General features: G+C 34.6%; 1 protein-coding gene across 5 annotated transcripts in view; it reads left to right on the forward strand.

Moving 5' to 3' along the window:
- SBF2 (SET binding factor 2) overlaps positions 1-27585 on the forward strand; it is a 479282-nt gene that overhangs the window by 247728 nt on the left and 203969 nt on the right. For all 5 annotated transcript variants that reach the window (XM_053899995.1, XM_019456278.2, XM_019456281.2 and 2 more), the window contains 6 exons: positions 16800-16932; positions 18199-18307; positions 20440-20553; positions 23382-23459; positions 24580-24693; positions 25153-25281. In XM_053899995.1, coding sequence (XP_053755970.1) covers positions 16800-16932; positions 18199-18307; positions 20440-20553; positions 23382-23459; positions 24580-24693; positions 25153-25281 — 677 coding nt within the window. The remainder of the gene's footprint in view (positions 1-16799; positions 16933-18198; positions 18308-20439; positions 20554-23381; positions 23460-24579; positions 24694-25152; positions 25282-27585) is intronic.

The raw sequence follows: 27585 nt of genomic DNA on the forward strand, positions 1-27585 counted from the left end.
CCTTTGTTTGTTATTCTATTCCCAAGACACCTTTTGCTTCCTGCTTCTTAAATTTAGACATTAAAAAGATTTTAAAACTTGGTCTATCAGAACAGGCACAGACTGGGAATCTGGGCCATTTGGGATTGGAGTAATCTGACGTGATTACCCCAGTCTCAGAATCAATTATAGGGTTATAAAGAAAAGAAATGTGCTGTACCTTTTTACAGTTTTGGTTGAAATGGTCATTTATGGATTGTTACTTGGGATATTCACAGTTTTAGAATTGAATTATTTGTGGTCATATGTATTTATTAATTCACTTCTTATATTTAAAGATTACCACATTGCTAAGCTCTATTTATAAGCCTGTAAAGTATATTTAATTCATGTCACACTTAAGAGAGTAATCCTATGTTCATAACCACTAAAAATATACCCATGTCCCATGTATGGTTGCCCAATTCAGTTACATTTTTAAACCATTTTTTACATAGAAGATTTTCATTTCTAACATATTTGGAAATAATGTACTATTTGTAATGTATTAAACATTGCCTCTCAGTGATAGTTATAAACTAACATATATAAACCTATATAAAACTTTAGTTAATTTGTGAAGGTAGCAGTTTTGTTTTTCTTTACTGCTATATTCCCAGTGCCTGGAACATGGTAGATTCTTGACAAATATTGATCAAATAAATGAGAAATATCCTTTTCCTTGACTTTTATTAAGTCAGGATCATTATTATATTGTCTTCTCCATTGTGGATTTATGTAAAAGAACTGTAATAAATTGTTTAAGGTGTCCTGAAATATATTCTGCCTTAAACCACAGCCTTCAGTTCCTCAATATGCCATTTGAAAGCTGAGACATAGTGTTCTACCTACGCAACATATTATTATTCAGAGAAGGGGACAATTTCTGGAGAAAATTTTTTGGTGTTTTCTTCAAAACAGGAAACAAATAGATTTGTTAATGTTTGATGCTATGAATTCTAGAACTTCAACCCCTAAAGAAAAGTTAAGAACAGGAAGTAATTTTTCAGAATGTTTTACTATTTGAATAATCAACAGGATGTATGTGAACCATTGTACTGAAGTCAGTAGTAATTATCACTAGAATATTTGTTTGTCTTCTCTACTGTTATTGTGCAGCTTTAGATGGACATTAACTACTAAAGACGAGGAATCAATTCAAGACTATGTAGCAAACTGGTTATGACTTGTAGTTCAAAGAAATTTGAATTTCTAAATAATTACACAGCTATAAACACAGCAACAAACATTGCTAGTTAGGATTAAAAACAATTTCTTAAAATATTTGAGATTGTTAATTATCTGAATTTAAGAAAGCGTGTGATATTCAAGAATACAAAAAAAAATTTTTTTAATGTTTTATTTCTTGAGAGAGAGAGAATGAGAAGGCGCATGAGCTGGGGAGGGCAGAGAGAGTAATTAATCCGAAGCGGGCTCCATGCTGAGAGGAGTAAGCCCGATGCATGGCTCAAACCCACCAACTGGGAGATCATGACCTAGGTCATAGTTGGCCGCTTGACCAGCTGAGCCACTCAGATGCCACAAGAATACAAAATTTAAGTAATACTTCAGTTAGGGATGGGTAAATTATTTGTACATATACACAATATTATTTTCTGGATAATGGAAAAGTTCCCCTTTAAGTACTAGAATATTGTCCCTATCTCATTTCTAATGTAAATCCTAATATAAATCTTGTGTTAGTAAGTATAGTGTAATATTTCCTCCTTGGTATCATAAACTGGTTGTTTTTACTGATATAAGTGGTTAAAGTCCCTTAAAAACTGAATACCTGCTTTCTCCACGATTTATCTAGTACTAAATGATGCTGACTATGAATTTTATTTTCTGGTGGATGATCAGAACGGATTCTTTTTGTGGGAGATGGGGGGAACATTGCAGAGAGTTCAGATAGGAGTGGAGAGGCAAAAGTTCTTCCCCAGAGTCTTCAGGAAAGAAAGCCGGATTCCTTCTCATGGTATTCAGATTCTTTTTGAACATGCCCTTGACAGAACTACTTATAGGTCTTACTGCCTTTTCCTCCTCAGCCCTGTTTATTTGCACATGGTTTTCTGTCAGCTTTGAAAGCCTTGTTTCTCCTGTCTCCCTAACTAACTTCTGCTTATTCTTCAAAATCCAGCTCAAGGATCGGTTCCTTTGGTGGGCCCAGTATAAATCACAGAGATCTGTGAAAGATGAAAGAGGGAGATAAAAGAGCCAGTGTTAGAGTGGTACATTCTGACATCACATAAATGAGAAACGCTTGTCTGGCTTTTGTCAGCTTTAAAGATGGAAGGGGGCCATGAGCCAAGGAATGTGGGCATTTGCTAGAAACTGAAAAACCCCAAAATAGGACTTCTGAACATTAAGACTTGCTGAACTTCATAGTAATATGTTTGTGTTTTTTAAGCAAATGCATACTTTAATCATAATTCTAAATTACTTATTTTTGCATTTATATAAATGTTTCCATAAACCAAGAAAAACTGAGCTAATAAGTATTATACATTTAATGGTTAATATGCTTCAAAGAGTTTTTCTTGAAAAGTGAACAGGAGGGGCGCCTGGGTGGCGCAGTCGGTTAAGCGTCCGACTTCAGCCAGGTCACGATCTCGCGGTCCGTGAGTTCGAGCCCCGCGTCAGGCTCTGGGCCGATGGCTCGGAGCCTGGAGCCTGTTTCCGATTCTGTGTCTCCCTCTCTCTCTGCCCCTCCCCCGTTCATGCTCTGTCTCTCTCTGTCCCAAAAATAAAAAAAAAAAAAAAAAAAAAAAAGTTGAAAAAAAAAAAAAAGAAAAGTGAACAGGAGTTGGTTGAAATTGTTCCCACAGATATAAAGTATCTGTTAGTATTTTTATTCATAACAAATTCAGATCTAAGCTTTCTGAAAAGCTGTAGTACCTAATACCATAAGAAGGATGACTAAGTACTTGACAGCCCCCCTCTTAAGCACTGGCTTAACATAAAGAAATTATTTTAAGAAACAGCCTCTCCTGCACTATCCTCACCCCTGTTTTATTTACAGTACAGAGACTAATATTTTTGCAAAGCATTCATTTAATCATGAAATGTAGACAGATGCAATGGTATCAAGGAAAAGAGCATTTAGTACCTTTTCACTTTATTAAAGGTTTTGACAATGAGAGCCTTATAAAATGTCATGAAATTCAGTTTGCTATACAATAAACATCTGTTAAGTAGGAGACATATGCCATATTATAAAACCATTTTAATGATTAAAATAATTCTGAATTCTTACTATAAAAATATTTGGCTAAAATATGAAACATCTTTGTAATAAAACTGACAATGTGCTTAAGTAAGATTTCAGAAATGTCTCCTGAAAAAAATGGGAATGTTTCCTTTTGCCAGATAAACTCTGAAAAGTTTAGGTGCCATAAACAAGACAAAACTAGTAAGGAATATCCTGTTACTAGAAAAGAACAGCATGTAATGTGGACTTCCTCCATGTCAAAGTGACAACCACTTAATGACAGTGACTTATTATACATAAAAAAATAGAATAGAAAAGATAATATGTGTTGTTCTAAGCCATTAAGTTTGTGGTAATTTGTTACAGCAACCATTGAAAACTGATACGACCACAGAGTTTTTTTAACAAAAATTTTTGTTTGTATTTATGTGTGTTTGTATGTATGTTTATTTTTGAGAGAGAGGAGAGCATGAGCAGGGAAGGTGTAGAGAGAGGGAGACACAGAATCCAAAGCAGGCTCTAGGCTCTGAGATGTCAGCACAGAGCCCATTGCAGGGCTTGAACTCACAAACTGTGAGATCATGACCTGAACCAAATTTGGACACGTGACCAACTGAGCCACCCAGGCACTCCGATTTTTTGTTTTTAAATACTTTGACTCAGAACAGTTGCAGTAAACTGGTGCAGAAAAGCCTCATGTATACATCATTCATATTTCCCCCAAATAATATTTTATGTAATTATAGTACATTATAACAACCAGGAAATTGATTTGGGCACAATACTATTAATTCAGGGAAGGAGTGACACTTCTCTGAGTAGACTTTTTATATAGGTTCCACTTTTGGAAGTATATGTAGGTCTTACATATTCAGAACATAATACTACATCAGTCATGATGGAAGAAACAACAAAAAATATATTAAAATTGAAAGCGTACGGAAACAAACTCCACTGTCTTTCAAATGAAGAACCTAGCCACACTGAAAAGAAAAACTAATTAAAGTAACTTGCATACGCAGTATTTGATTAACTTCAGTTTTGGACAGGTTTGAGGAGAGAATTACATACAAATCATGAGCTCCTTTTTAGTTGGTGTGGTGTTTTGAGTTAGAATGGGTGAGGAAATTTTGCAACTACTTTATATGTAATATAAGATTTAGCAAATGGATAAATATGTGTATGTTATTACTCTCCAGGGTTCTCACTGGTGGAAGGCACACACAAATATGTGTTGGAGTCAGTGGGGAGACCCTGTAGGAATGGATTGGAATTAAAAGTAATGGTGTGGGCCCAGGATTTCTCGTGTATATGTGTCTGTCTATATGCATGTATATATGTTTATATATTTGTGCATATATATGTGTGTACATGGATATATTTCTTATGTTTGTCTACTGAAGTGACTCAGGAACAAAAACTCCCAGTAAAAATGATCTAACATTACCCTAATACTCAGAATCTTGGTCCTTCTTTTTTTTTAATGTTCCTGTTTAAATTCCAGTTAGTTAACATACAGTGTAATATTAATTTCAGATGTACGGTATAGTGATTCAACTCTTCTATACAATACCCAGTGCTTATCACAAGTACACTCCTTAATCCCCATCACATATTTCACCCAGCTCTCTACCCACTTGCCCTCTGGTAACCACCAGTTTGTTCTCTGTAGTTAAGAGTGTTTCTTGGTTTGCTTCCCTCTATCTTTTTTTCCCTTTGTGCATTTGTTCGTAAATTCTACATATGAATGAAATTATATCTTTCTGTCCTTCTCTGACTTATTTCATTTAGCATAATACTCTCTAGCTCCATCCATGTTGTTGCAAACAGCAAGATTTCATTATTTTTTATGACTGAGTAATATTCGTGTGTGTGTGTGTGTGTGTGTGTGTGTGTGTGTGTGTGTGTGTGATATGCACACCACATCTTCTTTATCCATTTATCAGTGTATATTTGGGCTTTCCCCATAATTGGGCTATTATAGATAATGCTACTATCAACATCAGGGTGCATATATCCCTTGAATTAGTATTTTTGTATCCTTTGGGTAAATACCTAGTAATATAATTGCTGATAGTTCTATTTTTAACTTTTTAAGGAACCTCCATACTGTTTTTCCAGAGTTACTGCACCAGTTTGCACCCTAGTGCAAGAGGGTTCCCGTTTCTCCACATCCTTGCCAACACCTGTTGTTTCTTATGTTAATTTTAGCCATTCTGACTGGTGTGGGGTGATACCTCATTGTAGTTTTGATTTGTGTTTTCCTGATGATGAGTGATGTTGAGCATCTTTTCATGTGTCTGTTGGCCATCTGGATGTCTTCTTTCAAAAAATATCTGTGTGTCTTCTTTTTTTTTAACCTTATTTTTTAAAATTTACATCCAAATTAGTTAGCATATAGTGAAACAATGATTTCAGGAGTAGATTCCTTAATGCCCTTTACCCATTGAGCCTATCCCCTCCCCAAAACCCCTCCAGTAACCCTCAGTTTGTTCTCCATATTTATGAGTCTCTTCTGTTTTGTCCCCCTTACTGTTTTTATGTTATTTTTGTTTCCCTTCCCTTATGTTCATCTGTTTTGTCTCTTAAAGTCCTCATATGACTGGGGCGCCTGGGTGGCTCAGTCGGTTGGGCGTCTGACTTCAGCTCAGGTCACAATCTCGCGGTCCGTGAGTTCGAGCCCCGCATCAGGCTCTGGGCTGATGGCTCAGAGCCTGGAGCCTGCTTCCGATTCTGTGTCTCCCTCTCTCTCTGCCCCTCCCCCGTTCATGCTCTGTCTCTCTCTGTCTCAAAAATAAATAAAACGTTAAAAAAAAAAATTAAAAAAAAAAAGTCCTCATATGACTGAAGTCATATGATTTTTGTCTTTCTCTGACTGACTAATTTCACTTATCTATGCGTGTCTTCTGCCCATGTTTTAGGTGAATTATTAATTTTTGAGTGTTGAGTTTTGTAAGTTCTTTATACATTTTAGATACTAACCTTTTATCAAATATATCATTTCCAAATATCATCCCCCATTCTGCAGGTTGCCTATTACTTTTGTTGCTTGTTTACTTTGCTGTGCAGAAGCTTTTTATTTTGATGAAGTCCCTATAGTTTATTTTTGCTTTTTTGTTTCCATTGCTTCAGGAGATATATCTAGTAAGAAGTTGCTCCAGCTGGATGTCAAAGAGTTTACTGCCCCTGTTCTCCTCTAGGATTTTTATGGTTTCAAGTCTCACATTTAGGTCTCTAATCCATTTTGAATTTACTTTTGTGTATGGTGTAATTAAGTGGTCCAATCTCATTCTGTTACATACTATGGTTCAGTTTTCCCAACACCATTTTTTGAAGAGACTGGCTTTCTCTTGGATAATTGGATATTCTTTCCTGCTTTGTCGAAGATTACTTGATCATACAGTTCTGACTTCACTTCTGGGTTTTCTGTTCTGTTCAATTGATCTATGTGTCTATTTTTGTGCCAGTACCATACTCTTTTGATTACTACAGCTTTGTAATATAACCTGAAGTCTGGAATTGTGATGCCTCCAGCTTTGCTTTTCTTCTTCAAGGTTGCTTTGGCTATTCGAGGTCTTTTGTCGTTCCATACATATTTTAGGACTGCTCTGTGGAAAATGGTGTGAAAAATTCCCATTTTGATAGGGATTGCATTAAATGTATAAATTCCTTTGGGCAGTATAAACATTTTGACAATATTTGATCTTCCAACCCATGAGCAGCATGGTATGTTTTTCCATTTCTTTGTGTCACCTGCAGTTTCTTTCATCAGTGTTTTATAGTTTTCAGAATACAGCTCTTTCAATGCTTTGGTTAAGTTTATTCCTAGCTATCCTATTGGTTTTGGTGCAATTGTAAATGAGATTGATTCCTTAATTTCTCTGCTGCTTTACTGGTGTATAGAAATGCAACAGATTTCTGTATGCTGATTTTGTATCCTGGGACTTTACTGAATTTGTGTTTCAGTTCTAGCAGATTTTTTTTTAATGTTTATTTACTTTTGAGAGAAAGAGAGAGACAGAGGTGTGAGCCAGGGAAGGACAGAGAGAGGGAGACACAGACTCTGAAGCTGGCTCCAGGCTCTGAGCTGTCAGCACAGCTGACATCTCTTCATCTCTTGTTACAGCCTTTAATTTAAAGTCTAGTTTTTCTGATTTAAGTATGGCTACTCCAGCTTTCTTTTGACCTACAATAGCATGATAGATAGTTCTCCATCCCCTCACTTTGAATCTGAAGGTGTCCTCAGGTCTCAAATGAGTCTCTGGTAGACAGCAAATAGATGGGTCTTGTTTTTTTATCCATTTTGATACCCTATGTCTTTTGGTTGGTGTATTTAGTCCATTTACATTCAGTGTTATTTTGAAAGATATGGGTAGAGTCATTGTGATATCTGTAGGTTTCATGCTTGTAGTGGTGTCTCTGGTATTTTGTGGTCTTTGCAACATTTCACTCAGAGTCCCCCATTAGGATGTCTTGTAGGGCTGGTTTAGTGGTGATGAATTCCTTCAGTTTTTGTTTGGGAAAACCTTTATCTCTCCTTCTATTCTGAATGACAGACTTGTTGGGTAAAGGATTTTTGGCTGCATATTTTTTTCTGTTCATCACATTGAAGATTTCCTGCCATTCCTTTCTGGCCTGCCAAGTTTCAATAGATAGGTCTGCTACTACCCTTATGTGTCTACCTTTGTGTGTTAAGACCGTTTATCCCTACCTGCTTTCAGAATTCTCTCTTTATCCTTGTATTTTGCCAGTTTGACTATGATAAATCGTGCAGAAGCACAATTCAAGTTACGTCTGAAGGGAGTTCTCTCTGCCTCTTGGATTTCAATGCCTGTTTCCTTCCCCAGATCGGGGAATTTCTCAGCTATGATTTGTTCAAGTATGCCTTCAGCCCCTTTCTCTCTTCCTCTGAATTCCTATGATATGGATATTGTTCTGTTTGATTGCATCACTTAGTTCCCTAATCCTCCCCTTGTACTCATGGATTTTTTAATCTCTCTTTTTCTCAGCTTCCTCTTTTTCCATAATTTTATCTTCTAATTCACCTATTCTCCCCTCTGCCTCTTCAGTCCATGCTGTGTCTGCCTCCATTTTATTTTGCACCTCATTTATAGCATTTTTTAATTCATCATGACTATTTCTTAGTCCCTTGATTTCTGTAGCAATAGATTCTCTGCTGTCCTCTATGCTTTTTTCAAGCCCAGCAATTAATTTTATGACTATTATTCTAAATTCTTGTTCAGTTATATTGCTTAAATCGGTTTTGATCAATTCGTTAGTTGTCGCTACTTCCTGGAATTTCTTTTGAGGAAAATTCTTCCGTTTCATCACTTTGGCAAGTTTTCTGTCCCTTATGCGTTTTAAAAGCTTGTGTGCTCTGCACCTGTGAGCACTGTTATATTCAAGGAGGGTCATACACTGTCTAGAGCCTGGCCCTCAGGAGGTGTTTTTTTGGGGATTGTTACTTGCTCTCTGTTGTGACTTTGGTTATTTTATTACCTTACTCACAATAATATTTTGTACCCTCCACCAGGTGTGCTTTGATTTGTTCCTTGGAGTAGCCCTGTAAAGGAAAACAGACAAACAGGAGACAAAAATATGCAAACACACAAACAAATAACACAAACAAATAAACAAAAACAAAAACCTAAAGACTAAAAACAAAAAAACCCAAATTATTTCCTTGTTTATGTTTTGTTTAGATGATCTATCCATTGATGTAAGTGGGTGTTAAAGTCCCCTACTATTATTGTATTATTATCAGAATTCAGAATAGAAGGAGCAATAAAAAGTTTCCCAAACAAAAACTAACAGTTTGTAACCACTAAACCAGCCCTGCAAAAAAATATGAAAGAGGACTCTTTAAGGGCAAAGTAGAGACCACAAGTGACAAAGGTAAGGAATGATTAGCAAAAATCTCCAGAAAGAATGACAAAATCAGTAAAATAATAATTTAAAAAAGGCTATATATGTGTGTGTGTGTGTGTGTGTGTGTGTGTGTGTGTGTGTATTGCTTTGAATGTAAATGGATTAAATGCTCCAGCCAAAAGACATAGGGTGACAGAATGGGTAAAACAATAAGATTTATCTATATGCTACCTACAAGCGACTCTTTGTAGACCTAAAGACACTTGCAGATTGAAAGTGAGGGGGTGTAGAATCATTTATCACACAAATGGATGTCAAGAAAAAAAAAGCCAAAGTAGCAATACTTATAGCAAACAAAATACTTTAAAACAAAGACTTTTCATAAAAGACAAAGAAGGGTATTATATAATCATAAAGGGGACAATCCAACAAGAAGATATAACAATTGTAAATATTAATGCATCCAGCATGGGGGCACCCAAGTATATAACACAATTAATAGCAAACATGAAGGAACTAATTCAGGATCTTGGTCTTTAATACCATACCTCACAAAACAGTGCCAGGACTTCTTAGAGAAATTGCTGACCTTAGGGCAGGGACAAGGTAGTTCTAATATGAGCCTGGATTGTTTTGTTAAGCCAGAAAGTAAGAAAAAACTAGGAAAAAAAAACGTGGGTTCATGTCACAGGGCACAAGAACTAGGTTAAAGTCATGCCCACTGTCTAAATCTAGGACTTGTTTAGCACAAAAAATAGTTAAGTTAGTAATGACTTTATAGAATATTGGGATTAAAAATAGGAATTCATGAGTTCATACTGATAGGGGATACACAAATAAGCGTGTTAGGGAGGGATAAATGAGGAGTCTACTAATTGCAGAATGTTGAGTGCTAACTGGTGGATGTGGAAGAAGTGCTGGATTTGGAAAATCATTTTATAATCATCATAGCAAAGTCTGATTTTTGCAGTAATTATCAGTAGATGTGAAATCTAGGCAGAAATTTGGGGCATCTGGGTGGCTCAGTTGGATAAGTGTCCCATTTCGGCTCAGGTCGTGATCTCCCAGTTCATGAGTTTCAGCCCTGCATTGGCTTCTCTGCTGTCAGCACAGAGCCCACTTCAGATCCTCTGTCTCCCTCCCTTTCTGCCCCTCCCCTGCTGTGTCTCTCAATCTAAAAACTAAATAAACATTTTAAAAAATAATAAAAAATAAATCCAGGCAGAAATTTTGGTGAGGAGCAAGATACTTGCATGGCCTAAAGTGTCAGACCACAGATTGCTTGTTAGTTGCAAGGAAAAATGTGAAATATCCATTAGAAAAATTGGACAACATTAAGTAAAAATTTAGGTAAGCAAAACTGACATCACCAAGGACCACATGTCTGCTTATAGCAGTATAAAGAGATGAGCAAATCTCTTCCCCAAAGAACCAGTATGAAACTAGACAATAATTGTTGAATACAACTATTTCAGAGCTCTAAAACTTGACTAGAAGCAAACAAATTTAGAAGCAGTTATTCATGCTTGTATTTTGGGTAAGAACAGTAAAAATCTGCAGCATTCTTAGCTGAAGTTGCTACCATCTCCCTCACGTTTCAGCTCTGTCAGTAAGAATGATAGTTTCTTCCAGGGCAGAGCTGGCCATATAACCAGCAGCTTTGCTGCCAAATAGGACGGAAAGCTTAAATCCACATCATTGTCAGTAACAGTAGTATTGAACCCAGTAGGAAATGAAAGGCAAAAAAACCCCTCTAGTTCTGCTTGTCTAAGTTACAATCCTATTTGGGACTAGTGGCACACCTGCCAGAAATTTAACAGAGAAATCCTGAAAATAAGTCATAGAAGGCCTACCTGGAGACTCTGGACCAAGAAGGCAACAGAGGAGGCTCCTAAATTCATTCCTTTCACAGATACATCAAATGCACAGCTACACACAGAGCAATTCTCTCTGAGAGAAATCCAGAAACCGGTTGAGTAACTCCTATACATTGGGCCCTTGACAAATACACACATTGAAATGGGTGGGAAAGATTAAGATACATTTTTGCCATAAACAGCACTCCTTGCAGAATGCTATATATCGGAGAGAGAAATCTCAACTCCCAACTACAACTTGAAGAGTGAGGAGTTTGGATCACACATCTCGTACCCCAACTTTTAAGGCTCCTGCCCAAGGGATGGGTCTTCCAAATTCCTAACTCTGTAAGTCAGCAGAGCTTTTGTTCATGAGTCTCACAGGACTATAGTAAACACACAGGCAGTTTTTAATGGAGTTCTGGGCACTCACAGCAACTATCCCTCCAGAACTCATTGCAGAGGGAGCTGGCAAAAATGCCCATCTCCCACTGTTTCTCCCAGCTACTTTACCGGTACCTGTCTGAAGGTTCAGCTTCTAATTAGCACATTTTCAGGTGCCCGCTGCTGTCTTTACCAGAGCCCAAAACAAAAAGACTCACTTCAGCATTTAGGACACACATTGACTGAAGATGAAAGTATCTAAAAATATATTCCATGCAAATAGAAATAAAAGTAAAGCATGGGTAGCTATACTGATATATTAGACATAATAGACTTTAAGCCAAAAACTGTAATAAGAGATAAAGAGGTCATTGTATAATGACAAAGTGGTCAACTCATCAAGTGGATATAACAATTATGTTTATGTATGCAACATTGGAGTGTCTGAATATATAAAGCAAATGTTAGCAGATTTGAAGGGAAAAATAGACAACAAAACAATAATAGTAAAGGACTTCAGTACTCCACATTCAACAATGGGTTTATAAGCAAACAAAATCAATTAAGAAAAATAAGACCGAGATGACACGTTAGACCAGATGGACCTCATAGGTGTATACAGAACCTTTCATCCAACAACAGAACACACATTCTTCTCAAGTGCACATGGATCATTCTCCAGGATAGATCATGTGTTTGGTCACAAAACAAGTCTTAATAAATTTAAGAAGATCAAAATCATGTAAAGCATACTTTCCAACCAACCATAATGGTATAAAACTTAGAAATTAATAAGAAAATTTGAAAATTCAAAGATATATAGAGATTAAACAATGTGCTCCTTAACAACCAATGGGTCAATGAAGAAGTCAAAAAGGAAATCAAAAACATCATAAGATAAATGAAAGTGGAAATACAACATACTAAAATTTATGGGATGCAGCAAAAACATATCTAAGATGTAAGTTTATAGCAATAAATACCTACATTAAGAAAAAGGAAATATCTCAAATATATGCAGGCTAACTTTACATTCCAAAGAACTAGAAAAAGAGCAAACTAAGCCTAAAGTTAGAAAGAAATAACAAAGATCAGAGCAGAATTAAATGAAATAGAGTTAAAAAGGCAATAAAAAAGGCCAATGATACTAAGATCTGGTTTGTTTGATTTTTTTTGAAAAGAAAAACAAAATGACAAATCTTTAACAAGACTAAGAAAAAAAGAGAGAAGCTGCAAATAAAATCAGGTATGAAAGAAAAGACATTACAGTTGATACCACAGAAATGCTAAGGACCATAAGAGAGTACTATGAATAATTACATGCCAACAGTTAGATAACCTGGAAGAACACATAAATTCCTAAATTAAGGAAACATACAACCTACCAAGACTGAATCATAAAGAAATAGAAAATCTGAACAAATAATTACTAGTAAGAAGAGTGAAGCTGTAATCAAAAACATCCCAGAAAGAAAACTTCAGGACCACCTGGCTTCACTACTGAATTCTACCAAACATTTAAAGAAAAATAAATACCTATTCATTTCAAATTCTTCCAAAAAAAGTAGAAGCAGAGGAAACATTTCCAAGCCCATTTTATGAGGCCACAATCACCCTGATATCAAAGCCAGATGTAGACATGGAAGGAAGGAAGGAAGGAAAGAAGGAAGGGAGGGAGGGAGAGAGGAAGAAAAGGAAAGAGAGAAGGAAAGAGAAAGAAAGAAAGAAAGAGGAAGAAAGAAAGAAAAAGGGAGAGGAGGAGAGAAAGGAAAAGAGAAAGAAGGAAGGAAAGAAGGAAGCAAAGAAAGACAGAGGGAAGGAAGTAAAGAGAAAAAGAGAAATGAAGGAAGGAAGGAAACTACAAGCCAAATCTCAATGAATATAGAGGCAAAAATGCTCAACAAATATTAGTAAATCAAATTTAACAACATGTTGAGAGGATCATATACTGTGGTCAAAGGGGACTTATTCCTGGAATGCAGTAATGTTTCAACATAAGCAAATCAATAAATTGTTCTCTTTAAAATGGTTATTTTATGGTGTGAATTCTACCTCAGTAAAAAAAAAAAAAACAACTTGTTAATATTGTGATAATGTTCCATATTGAATGAGACTAAAGAAACGCAACAACTAATTGGAATATCTGATTCCAGATCAAATTATGAGTGTAGAGAAAACAGTTCTAAAGAACATTATTGGGGGCAAAGCAGTATTGAGAAAGAACAAAACTGGAGGTATCACACTTTCTGATTTCAAACTATACTACAAAGCTATAGCAATCAAAATAGTATGGTATTGACACAGAAACATGTAGATCAATGTAATAGACTCGAGTCCAGAAATAAACGCATGCTTATATGGTCAGTTAATCTACAAAAAAGGAGGCAAGAATATACAATGGGGAAAAGACAGTCTTTTCAATAAATTATATTGGTAAAACTGGACAACTGCATGCCAAAAAAATGAAACTGAACCACTTTCTTATACCACATACAAAGAGAAAGCTCAAATAGTTTAAAGACTTAAACGTAAAACTAGAAACCATAAAATTCCTAGAAGAAAAATTAGGCAGTAAGTTCTTTGAAATTGGTCTTAGCTGTATTTTTGGATTTGTTTCCTCCAGCAAGGGCAACATATTTTTTGGCAACATTTTTTCACATTTATATACTTCCTATGTAATTTTTCTCCATCTGAGACTTGTCCTCATTTTTTGTTATTTTTTGACAGAAATTTTCAATTTAAAATTATTGAATTTATCAATCGTTTAATTTATGACGTGTATTTTACACTTTCCCTATCTGAATTTATAAAGATATTCTCTGATATCTTCTAATGAAAGTTTTAACATCTTTTTATAGTGACTCCTGTCACCATTCAGAGAGCTTGTCAGTTCAGTGAAACATTTTTGAGTGCCTGCTATATAGTCAGTTCTTGGCAGGAGGGGTATAGCAATGTATGAGGCCCAGTATTATCTTTGAGGGACTCGCATTTTTTTTTTTTTTAATATATGAAATTTACTGTCAAATTGGTTTCCATACAACACCCAGTGCTCATCCCAAAAGGTGCCCTCCTCAATACCCATCACCCACCCTGCCCTCCCTCCCACCCCCCATCAACCCTCAGTTTGTTCTCAGTTTTTAACAGTCTCTAATGCTTTGGCTCTCTCCCACTCTAACCTCTTTTTTTTTTTTTTTCCTTCCCCTCCCCCATGGGTTTCTGTTATGTTTCTCAGGATCCACATAAGAGTGAAACCATATGGTATCTGTCTTTCTCTGTATGGCTTATTTCACTTAGCATCACACTCTCCAGTTCCATCCATGTTGCTACAAAAGGCCATATTTCATTTTTTCTCATTGCCACGTAGTATTCCATTGTGTATATAAACCACAATTTCTTTATCCATTCATCAGTTGATGGACATTTAGGCTCTTTCCATAATTTGGCTATTGTTGAGAGTGCCGCTATAAACATTGGGGTACAGGTGCCCCTATGCATCAGTACTCCTGTATCCCTTGGATAAATTCCTAGCAGTGCTATTGCTGGGTCATAGGGTAGGTCTATTTTTAATTTTCTGAGGAACCTCCACACTGCTTTCCAGAGCGGCTGCACCAATGAGGGACTCGCATTTTAATGAAGGGGCAAAAAGAGCGTGAACAGGGGCGCCTGGGTGGCTCAGTGGGTTAAGCGTCCAACGTCAGCTCAGGTTATGATCTCATGGTTTGTGAGCTTGAGCCCTCACAGAGCCTGCTTCAGATCCTCTATCTCCCTTTCTCTATGCCCCTCCCCTTTGTACTCTCTCTCTCTCTCTTTCTCTCAAGAATAAATAAACATAAAAAAAAGAACATGAATATAAGAAGCAGAGATATCAAACTGAAAGAAGTGTTCTGAGAGCTAGGTTAGTTTAATATTGATCACACAAGGGTGGGAGGCAGCAGCTGGGTTGGAAATCTGGAAGTAAGACCATAAAGACAATTTGGCATGGAGCTCAGACCTAGTCTGGTACGTCAGGTGTCTTCAAACAGTTTTAGCATCGGAATCCTAACTTCAAAGGAAATTAATGGTAACAACTATAATAATTACAATAATAATTGCAACAATAATCATAATTTCAGCTAATATATCTATATATATTATTTACCATGGTGCCATGCTGAGAACTCTATGTATTATCTCATTTCTTCTTCATAGCAACCCTATAAGATAGGTTTTGAAATTATCCTCATTTTACCAACTGAGGTTCACAGAGATTAATATATAAAACTGAAGCAAAGCTTCTCTTAATAAATTGCTTCTGTGGAACAGAGTATACTTGAAAATCACTACCCAAAAGGATGGGAAGATACCAAAGAGATTGAGGCATGAAAGTGACATAATCAGATTTGTATTTTATGTCCATCATGCTGGAGAATAGATCTGAAATGAATAAGGACTGGATTAGAGAAACTAGTTATGAAACTTTTACATTAGTCAAAATGAGATATAATTAAAAATGGAACTATAAGTTCAGGTGTATCATATGGGATAAGCTGGGAGTGATAAAAGAGGATAATGGGCAGTTAATAATGGGCTAAGAAGATATATGCATGCCTCATGTGAAGGGACAAGCTGTAGTAAAGGGAGATAGAGGAAGTATTTTACCTTAGAAAACTAATGGTAACTCTTGATTTAGTGGGTCCATGTAATTAAGGTTCAACTGATAATTTAAGGATGATTTGTTAATAAAAAAGAAAATAAGAAATGATGTAGTTTTTTAACTTCAATTTGGTATGTTTGAGGCTGTATTTTCTAGCATTGTCACTAGAAAAAATAGGGCTTATAAATTCTGGGAACTTATAAGGGGATAAAAGAAGGTCCATTTCTATTAATCATTTAGAAATGGTAAAAAAGGTAGAACAAATAAAAAGTATTGAATAAGATATTATATGTATATATAGAAATAATTGCAGTAAATATAAGTCAATTAAATGATCTCTTTAAAAGACACAAGTTGTCAGAATGGATTTTTTTTTAATGCCAACTATATTTACAAGAAGTAGAGAAAGGTTGAAATGAAGAGATGGAAAAAGACATACCAGGAAAATTTCAACAACAAAGCTGGTGTGGTTATATTAACATCAGACAAATTGACTTTAAAGGGGAAAAAAGTTATTTAACATTGCCAGAATCTAAAACAGGGATTTAAGTACAGTCCTTGGAGATGAAGTTGAAAAGAAGGTAATAGTGTATTTCCAAACAACTGATATGTTCACTGAGTGTTACACTGATTTGAAGAATAAAGACAAAATGAAAGTTTGGGAAAACAAATACCCATAGATTGTATGGAGTTTATAGTTTAACCAAATAGTTTTCTTTAGAGCTTTAAAAAATATTGGCTTTTTCATTCCATGTCATTCTTAGTCTGTTTGTTGGCATCACATATAAAATTAAATGCATTTGGTAAGCATTTGCTCTTGTGTTTTCAGGAATTCAAAATGTCCTCAGCCTCTTCTGTGCAGTTCTCACAGAAAATAAGGTTCTCTTCCATTCTGCAAGTTTCCAGAGACTTAGTGATGCTTGCAGAGCCCTGGAATCTTTAATGTTTCCTCTTAAATATAGGTGAGGTTTTCTACTTGGTACTTTAATTTATTCCTGAATTCTGCATTACTTATTGATGATTAGTTGAAATGTCATAGCACAATCAATAGTTTTGAACCACAAGGGCATATTTTACAAAGTTACACTGTACACATGATTCTGATGGAAATCTAACCTAGAATTTGGAAAATTTCCAAGTTGTTCATTACTGAGTGTTGATTAATTTAGTGGAAAAAATAACTTGCATAGTATTGTCAGCAACATTTAATTCTCTCTAAATACAATTGGTGATAAAAGTCTTAAGTTAGTTCTGGTTATTTGATATTAAAGACTTATTAATTTTTAGGAGTTATAATGGTATTATGTATATTTAAAAAGATACCTTACCTTTTTTTAGATATCTACTAAAGTATTTATGTATAAATGATATGATGTCTGGGAGTTGCTTCAAATAATACAGTAGGGGAGAGAATGAAAATGGGTAGAAACATACATGTAACCATGCATTGGTAATTGTCAAATCTGGATTGGATACATGGGGTTTCATTGTCCTTTTTTCCTCTTTATTTTCTGGGGGACATGTTAAAACTTTCCATAGTAAAAAGTAAAAACCAAAACAATCTAAACAGTGATGCTTGATAGTGTTATGAATAAAATATTTTATTCTAATATACTCTTTATCAATTTGATACTCATAACACTTAGGATCTTAAGTCATACAAACTAGAAAAAAATTTAGACTGCCTCCATATTTTATTTAAAAAAATTTTCTTTCTTTCTTTTTTTTTTTTATTATGTGACTTTCTTAACCTCTAGATAAGAGAGCATTCTATGCCTTAATTTTTGCACTTTGCCATTCTGATTGAATTCAAACATCAAATACAAAAAATGGAATTTGAATGATTGTTTTGTTTAGACAAATCATCATCATTATTGAGGGGGAGAGCCCATAAGGGAGTCACTGTTACCTCCTGATGTCAGATTTTTATGTAAGGAAAAATGTTTTCAAGCAAGATGAATAAACCTAAAAAGACTGCTTACCTCAGAGGGATAAGGGATAAGGAAGCTGTCCTGGGTTCTGTTTACTTTATATCTTGTTATACCTGATCATCTCTTTTACATGAAAATTTTTTTAAATCTTTCTTTTTAAAAATTTAATGTTAATAACCATGAGAATATTAATGATAATGTAGGTAATCTAAAACTCATACTGCATAAAGATAAAAGAAAAAACGTTCATATTACAGAAAAACAAATATATCTCACATATTCTTTTATTATTTCCAGTTATCCTTATATTCCCATTCTCCCGGCTCAGCTACTAGAAGTTCTAAGTTCCCCAACACCTTTCATTATTGGAGTACATTCTATCTTTAAAACTGATATCCATGAACTTGTAAGTATTCATCTTTAAATTGCCAGTTAATGAGACTAAAAGCTTATCATATTTATTTGAATCCTATAACATTTCACCTGATTACTATTTTCAGATCTCTTACATTCCCAATAGAAAAGATTGGCTGGAAGAAAAAGCATCACTGAAAAATATAAATATTAGTTTTTTTTCATAGCAAGTATGGAAGATCTACAAAATGAATTTATTCATATTTAAAATGCCCCTTTTTTGGCATACTAATTTTATCTTCTGTATTCTTCATCCTATATATGAGAAAGGGAGATAAAATAATCCATTAATTAGTATTTTACTTATACTTTGTCATGAGTGCTTTAATATATTCATATTTTGAAATGAGGTCTGGGTTAATGCTGAATGGCTAGTAGCTAAAAAGCAAAAAGTATTTGCAAAAGAGTGAAGGCTTTTAGTGGAATACAAGTTGTGTATGAGCTCCACCAAATTATTCTATTCTTAATGCCATATGAAAAGAAATAGCAAAGAAGAAAAGGAATACTGTATATTTAAGCCAGTGCTGGAATATTGTGTTTACTTCTCTGTACTGAACTTATTTAAGAGGGATTATAAGAAAATAATGTGCTTCGGAGAGGAACATCCAGGATTGTCAGAGTATAGAAACCATATCCTATGAGACCCTTAAATTTTCTCAGGTAATATCCTGGTTCTGTTTGATAGCTAAATATAAATATTTAAATGGCTGTTGTAGGAAAGTTCACTTTTTGTAGCTCTAAAAGGCTGAAGTAGAATCAATGGGTATAGTGGATATAAAAAGAAATTTCTCCTTAGTATAAAAGTTTTCAACTATGAGAGCTGACCAATGATGAAAAATGGGGTGCCTTACGTGAGGAATGTATGCTCAAGCACAGTAAGTGGAGTGCAAAGAACAAATTCCATGACACTTCAGGGAGTTTAAGAAAAATATCTTTACTGAAAGGTTGGGCTATATGATATCTATGATCCATAGCTTCTTAAGATTTTGTAATCCTACTTTTTTTTTAGTTTTAAATGCCAACAAAGATGCAAACTCTGTTGGTACTTACATATAGTTACAATTGTAGTCAAAGTATAGGTGTCATTAAAACTGACAAAGTACTAGTCAACACTGTAATTATAAACGGGACCCTCATTCGTATATTAATTACTTTTCCTTTCTTTATATGTTGGTATCTAGTTCCTATTTTGCTGTGATATCAGCATATGAAAATATGTGTAAATCAATAAACATAATCAGTAAAACCTACTTAGTACTAACTAGAAGCATACTGATCTGGTTGAGGTCATTTTTTCCCACTAAATATAAACAGTTTCTGGAGGTAGGACAAGCCAAGTATTTCCAAAAATAAATTTATTAACTTTTAACGTATAAATTAGGATGAATTTTAAGCCTCTTGTCAGCATAAGAACTTCAACAGTATTGGCTGGTTTCTCTATTACATTTTTATGTAAGTTATTTTAAAATAGACTGTTGTAAAATGTAAAAATCAGTTTCTTTCTGAAGCACCCAAATGGTACCATTTTGGTGTATACCAATTGTTTTGTTTGTTAACTCTTGTAATGAGTACTGTATTATTTAGGATATGGCTAAACTACTATACCAAAGCATCCAAAATACAGTGGTTAAAACAAAATGGAATTTTACTTAACACTTATGCAGCAGTCCCTAGTGGTATTCCATTATGCCAGACCAGCTTATTCCATGAACTCATTCACATTCTAAGCTTCTTTCCCTCTTGTTTGTACACCAAAAATCCCCTCAGCATTGTCATAATCTGAATATTCAAGGTTGGGTTGTTAACCAGTTCATAGTTTCAGCCATAGGAAGGAAAAGAAGAGCATAGGAGAGCCTTACACCCCCTCTTTTGAATGCCTGAAGTGTACACATCACTTCTCACATTCCATCATCAGAAACTTAGTCACATGCCACACCTAATTTCAAAGGAAGCTAAGAAATACATGGTAGCTGGGAAGTCATGAACCCAACATTCTGTTCCTATGGACAACGAAGAGTCTCTTCTACACCTGGTTCTTCTTATTTTGAATTAATGAAGGCCAAATTAATTTCCTTAACAACAAATACATTTTATTAATTATTGACTAATTTTTATCTCCTTTAGCTAGATGTAATCATAGCAGATTTGGATGGAGGCACTATTAAAATTCCTGAATGTATTCATCTCTCTTCCCTCCCGGAACCACTTCTACATCAGACTCAAGCAGCTCTTTCTTTGGTATGACATTTTTAACAGTAATTTTCTTTTGATGTAAATGTAAACTCAGATCATTGGAATTAGATATCATTAGCAGTGTAATTACTTTAAAAAGAGTTGTGTGTTCTTAAAACATGAATATATCCTCAGAATATTTAGAATAGAATTCTTTACTGGATATTTTTTGAAGAATATACTTTAAATCCTGACTATTTATTTGTTTTACATTCACTGTTTCACTCGGCATATTTATTTAGTAGTTAGTATATACTGAATACTGTGTTAGGTATTGGAAACACACCAACACACCTGTGAAAATAAGACCAGACTCTGCCTCAGAATCCCTGATTTCCCTAATGCCCCTAATTGGAAGATAGCACTTCTTCTTTTTCCTTCAGCCTCCTTATTGACATCCCATTCCTTTGATAGATGTGCTACTTGCAAAACAATGTGATATTGTCCTGCCAATATTTTCAAGTTACTACAGAAAAATGTAACTTATTGATAGATTAAATATCCAGCATTCTTTGGAATCAAGTTTTAATAAGTCTTGTAGCTTTGGTGTTTCTCACCGACACATTTATGTTTTTGTAATTATTTTACTTTAGTTGATTTTGTTTTCAACTTTTTTAAAGTAAACTCCATGCTGCACAGGGGGCCTGAACCAATGATCCTGAGCTCAAGAGTCGTGTGCTCTACGGACTAAACTAGCCAGGCACCCCTTAGTTGATTTTTTAAAGCATGGCATTTTATTTTACCAACAAAATTTTAGGTGCCAATTTACTCATCATCAGAAAATTGTAACTTAGAAATTCTTCATTACTTTCAAGCCATTACTAGAACTAAGGCCTTCATATTCTTGAATAATATTCCAATCTGAGCTGTTTAAAATAAAATTTCCCTTAAATAGGAACTCAGAAGTCTAGGATTACCAGGAAGTATTTTATTCTTAGAATATTTTCAAATTTGTATTACTCCTTATATTGTTAAGTGGTATGTGTGAGATGTGAACATTTAGAGAAGACTGACATTTCCTAGTGTAATCTAGAATACAAGATGTGATAGAGTAATAAGAGTACTAGTGCAAGACTCTGGAGACTTAGAGTCCAGTCTGCATCTTACCACTTGATACTATTGAGCAAATCACGTTCCGTCTCTAGGCCTGTTTCCTGGTCTGTCTCTGCAGGAGAATGTTGTATGCACAGGATGCCTAAATGACTGTTTACCAAAGTCAAGGATGGATATGATTTGGGATCATATGTGGCAACCTTTGTTATTTTAATAGTTATGTATTTATGATAATGTGTATTAAAAATAGCATATAAAACCTATGTTTTCATAGATGATATCATCCAATAAAATACTAGATTTCAATAGGTGAGTCGATTTAAAGACAATTGAAAGAAAAGTACTAAGTACATTGGTGGTATATGTATATGGATAGAGCAGATGATGAGAAGGTAGTATTTGAGTGATTGAAAAGAAGTTTAATGTTTCTAGAAATCATAATTAAGTTTCTAAATCTTATATATGATTACTTAATAATAATATTAATAGTTATTCAGGGGTGAAGTACCAAAATGAACAAATATTAACATTTTAGTTCTTAAGTCAATGGCTCCTGATAGAAATTCTGCTGCACACTGATATACCTTAACCTGCAACACCTGTGCCACCAAATTTGATCAGTGAGTAAAACTTGTTTTTGATAAAGCTGTGTATACCTGCTTTTGTGGTTGTCAAGCACAGTGGTGGATTGGGTGGTACACTGTAGTACCATAGATAAGACATGAGAACACAGTGTACTGTCAAGCTAGAACCAAAAAAATCACATTTGATTAACTGAGTGGGAGCTTTGACACACAAGAATATGAGCTTCATTTGGTTAGTAAATAACTGTGATCAAAGGGCAACACAGTTGAACTGAGTAATGACCATGGATGATTTTCTAGACATGAATTATACTGTATTATTATACTGCATTAATGATTGGGTTATTGGTTATAAATATTGTCAATATTTCAGCGTCATTTTTAAGTATTTTTATGGGTCTTGCCATCAATTATAAGTATACTACCAAAACCTGAGTATTTGGAAATGATTCTGTAAAGACAAAAATTTGCTGCCTACTAATGCAATTTCATCTTTTTCTCTGTGTTAAGTCCTTCATAGATCTTTCTTACCTACCTGCTCCCCCAACCTGTTTTTCTTTGAAGCCTAACTCAAATATTACCCTTTTTTTTAGCTTTCTCTAGATTGAATTAATTGTACTTTATGTTTCATATATTTTTCTACATATATTTGTAGTACTTGCACATTGCATTATATTTTTACCCCCTCTCAGCTGTGAGGTTCATCAGCTATTCACTTTCCCCTCAGTATTTCAGTTAATTAATTAATTTTAAGTACATTAATAAACCTAAAAACAGATGCTTGCTTAACATTTTCAACTATATAGACAAATCACTCTGCCCTAGTCTGTTCCCTTCCCAGAGGTAACTAATATTTTATAGTTTAGTATATATTCTTTCAGAACTTTACATTTTCATTTTGTATATTTAATCAGTGTGTGTGTATATACAGTTTAAGGTTTGTTTTCTTTTCAAATAAATGAGACCCTACTTGTGTGTGTTTTTTTAGAATATGTTTCTTCATCAAATATTTTATCTTAGAGATCTTTCCACAATAGTACATGCAGAGCTGCCTCAGCTAATTGCATTGTGTTTCATAGAGGGAAATATATTGTAATTCATGTACTGATACTTTTTCATCTTAATGCTCCAAGTAGGTTAATTAATAGCTTTTACTGGTATTAAGATTTTGTATATAATCAAATTTCTTTGCTTTAGATTCTACACCCAGATTTGGAAGTAGCAGATCATGCTTTTCCCCCTCCACGAACAGCTTTATCCCATTCAAAAATGCTGGTAAGAAATTTAATATTTAAATTTGATCCTTTTAAACAGAGCTGTACTTTTATTTGTATGGCTGTTAAAGAAGCTGAATATAGTGAGAGTCAGATGGACAGCCTTGTAAAAAGTGTACTGAATTAGAACTGTCACTGACTGATCTTGTGACTTGCTCTCTGAGGAGCCACAGGGTGGCACATTGACCTGGAAGGAGTAGAGTTGAGACTGTTGCCCTGAGGAGGCAAGAGTAAGTGTGGGATAAAAAATCAGAACATAGGTTATGACTTGGAAAACTATGCCAAGTATCAAATCCAAAGGGTCAGGCAAAGATAAAAGGGGGAAGCTTATATAAAATGGATACACATATTGTTGACAATGAGAGAATCAAGTTTGAAGAGTGAGTGGATGAAAATAGTTTCGATTAGAAGCCATGGAAAAGTTAGTATATAATACAGTGTCCTTTTAAATTTTGCCCATTGCATTTCTTAGAGTTGAGCTTTATGGCCAAGAAGAAGCCTTATAGAACTAGACACCTTTGATAAGTTACTTAAGCATTCTTTAGCATTTCCTCATCCATTAAATAAAGGGTTGACCAAATAAATCTGTAAGTTTCATTATAGTTCTAAAACTATGATTTTATTAAAACCTGAATTATCAAAACATATTTTTAAGTCATACCTTATTAATATAGGAATAGATTTTTATAAATTGGATAGACTTTGGAAGAATTTCATAAGCTTTTAAAATATAGTCTTTTGAGATTATTTTCTTTTATATTTGTGACTGTAATTCTTTTGATGGATGTAAAAATCAAATGACTTGGGAAATATGTCCTTCTCTAACATGGTGAAAGGGTTAGACTTTGTGACTTTTTTCCAAGAGGAAAATTGGATACACTAGGAGGCAAGCTTTGTTTGGTTCACTTGTAAAAAGAACTATTTAATAGCCTACTCTGTTCAACAATGGAATGGGCTAGGTGCCCACCACTCAGGGCTGCCACAAATAAGACTTATGTGTAGGAAGCACAGACAGATTTATTAAATAACCTCTCAGATTCTTTTCAACTTTTTGTCTTTGTGATATTGCATTTTTTTAAAGAAAGTTCAGTTACCTAACTTGTTTCTTCTTATATTTTCAGGATAAAGAAGTACGTGCAGTTTTTCTTAGATTATTTGCACAACTTTTCCAAGGATATAGATCATGCCTACAACTTATAAGAATTCATGCAGAACCGGTAATACATTTTCACAAGGTAAGATGATACAGTACCAAAATGCTGTATCTGTCTGAAATGTAGCCTCTCATTTAATGAAACAACTTGGTTGTCTTTTTCTAGCCTTGTATTTTGACCTTAGTTTGTTAAACAAAGGTCATTCTTCAATCTCTGCTTTGTGTGATTTTATGGTAATTTTTAATAACGCTATGGAACTGACATGTGTGTCTTTAGAGTTTGTTAATTTTAAATTGGTTTTTCTTTTAAAATTGAGTGTTAATTTTTTGTTTCTCCTCCTGCTTTATAGACAGACCCATTTTTATTTTTTCCAATACATGTAGTATTTCTAGTATCAAAAGCCCTTTTTGAGAGAATGTATCTTATAACACATTTATACATAAAGATACTTATTCAGGTGTTGATCTTTCTATTTTTGTTTTGACAATTCATCTATTACTAAGTGATAAGATAGTCATTTCAATTTTTCTTTCTTTACAGACAGCTTTCTTGGGGCAGCGTGGTTTGGTTGAGAATGATTTCCTCACTAAAGTGCTCAATGGAATGGCATTTGCAGGTTTTGTTTCAGAAAGAGGTCCACCCTATAGATCCTGTGATCTCTTTGATGAGGTATAGTTCTTATCAAATGAATGCATATTTACAGACAAAATTGGACCAGTAGTTAAAAGTGGACAAGTGTTTTAATCAAAATCCTAAATATATTATAAATTAAATACCAAATAATCCAAATGTTATTTATTATTATGCTTATTAAATCTTGGTGTTTATAATGTGGACTGGAGAATTAGAAAAATATAGGATGTTACAGAAGTACATAAACATCTTGAACACATGAATGTAAATAGTTCATTAAAGTATTTTTGAAAAAGTAACAGTGGTTATATAAATAGAACTCTTATTTTATAAGTTTGTGTATTTATTTTGAGAGAGAAATTAAAAACACAAGCGGGGGAAGGGCAGATGGCTTGAGCCTGGATCAAGAGTCAGATGCTTAAATGACTGAGCCACCCCGGCACCCCAAAAACTTATTTTTAAAGGCAATAATACAGTGATTCCTTTATCAGTTTCATAGAGATGAAAGTCTAAGTTTAATACATAGATATGTGATTTCAAACTACAGTTACATTTAGTCTATTAGTGTCATAGAACTATAGCTTGGCTTAATGGCATTCTTATTAATCAATAATCAACATTTGTCTGTCTCCTGTAGGAGATCTTAAATGTATGGAAGACAGATTTTGTCTGTGTCTTCAAGGAATTGGCCTTATAAAGGGAAAACTAAGACAAATGTGACTCAAAATAAGGATGCTATTTTGTGTTAGTTTGATTTATTTTAGTACATTTTCCATTTATCATTTAGCTACATTTATAGCAGCTCATTCTGGTGGATAGAACAATGAATATTATTCCCATTTCATTTTCTAAAAGAACACTGTATTGGAACCAATAAATCTAGAGGTTCCTTGAAGTCTATAAAAGGAAAACACTCCTGGCACCCAAGATAGTGGAGAATAGTAATAGTGATTATATTTTGCCACAGGTCATTTTATTGTGTATAGAGAAGATAGGACTCAAGTTGTTAAAGATTCTCAGTTCAGAGAGCGATCTTTTATTTTCTGTAAAGATAGTTAAGTAATCACAGATAAGAATGAAAGAAGAGGCACATGTTATAGTTCTGAGTATGGAGACCTTCACCAAATACTTCAGTTAATAACACAAAGCATATGAAGACTTAGGAGAGATTGCCCTGTGGTGAGCAATTCTTTCTAATCAGTTACTAATCACTGATTCCCTAATACCAACATTTAATATGATGGATCATTGACTATCTAATACTAATGTATAGCAGCTGTCAGATCCTGAATTAAGTAATCTATACATAATGTTTTATGGAGTTAAATTAGATGCTCTCTAAGATCCTTTCTAGTCCCCATATTTTATTAATCTCTGAAGCATTTTGAATAGTTACATCAGTTTATATATTCCCTTTTTTTTTTTCTATCTAATTCTCTTAGTAACTCCTTCTGGCAGCATTATCACAGCTAGTAAGTCAGATTGATTACTTGCAGAAAACTTGCTTGCCACAGCCTCTCACTGTTTTTGTAAATCCTTCCCTTGCCTAGAGTATCCTCCCTCTACTTTTCAATCTAATCATGACCTCCCATTTCTCATACTCTGCTCTTATCTCACCACCTCCTCCAAACTTTCCTAGAATAAGTGACTTTGAGAGCCACTTAGTCTGCATTAAGCTTTATTTTAGGTCTCTAACTTTATATGGCAACTTACCTTTTATTATACACCTTTATATACATTGGAAATAATGGTAAGGCAAGGACTGATTCCTACTGAATCTCCCCTGAGTGGTCATCCAGTTCTGTGTTCTGCCTACAGTTACAATTTTTAGTGTCTAATTGATGTTGTTACTTGAAAACCAGTTGTTCTTATGTATATTTCAGTCAAAGGCCTAGAAGGAATGAGATACCAGATCTAAGTAATTTCTCCTTACCCCTGTTTTGTTGTTGTTTGTTTATTTGTTTGTTTGTTTGTTTGTTTTTAGAGAGAGCTGTGTAAGCAGGGGAAAGAGGCAGGGGGAGAGAGAAAAAGAGAGAGAGAGAGAGAATGAGAGAGAGAGACTCTAAACAGGCTCCATGCTCAGCATGAAGCCCAACGTGGGACTTGAGCCCACAATCCTGGGATCATGACCAGAGCAGAAATCAAGAGTCGGACACTCAACTGACTGAGCCACCCAAGCATCCCCCTCCTTCCACCCTTCTTGGGCCATTTCATTTGCTTGAATGTGCTTTCAAAGGAAAATAGCATTTGCTCCTAGGAAAGGGATCCTTGTTTTCATTGAACCCAGGGTAGCCTACCATACCCAAGACTTAATGAGTCTTTGAGAGACAGCCTGCATTG

The sequence above is a fragment of the Panthera pardus genome, unplaced genomic scaffold (genome assembly GCF_024362965.1).
Source record: "Panthera pardus isolate Hobbes unplaced genomic scaffold, ASM2436296v1 HiC_scaffold_12, whole genome shotgun sequence".
NCBI lineage: Eukaryota > Metazoa > Chordata > Mammalia > Carnivora > Felidae > Panthera > Panthera pardus.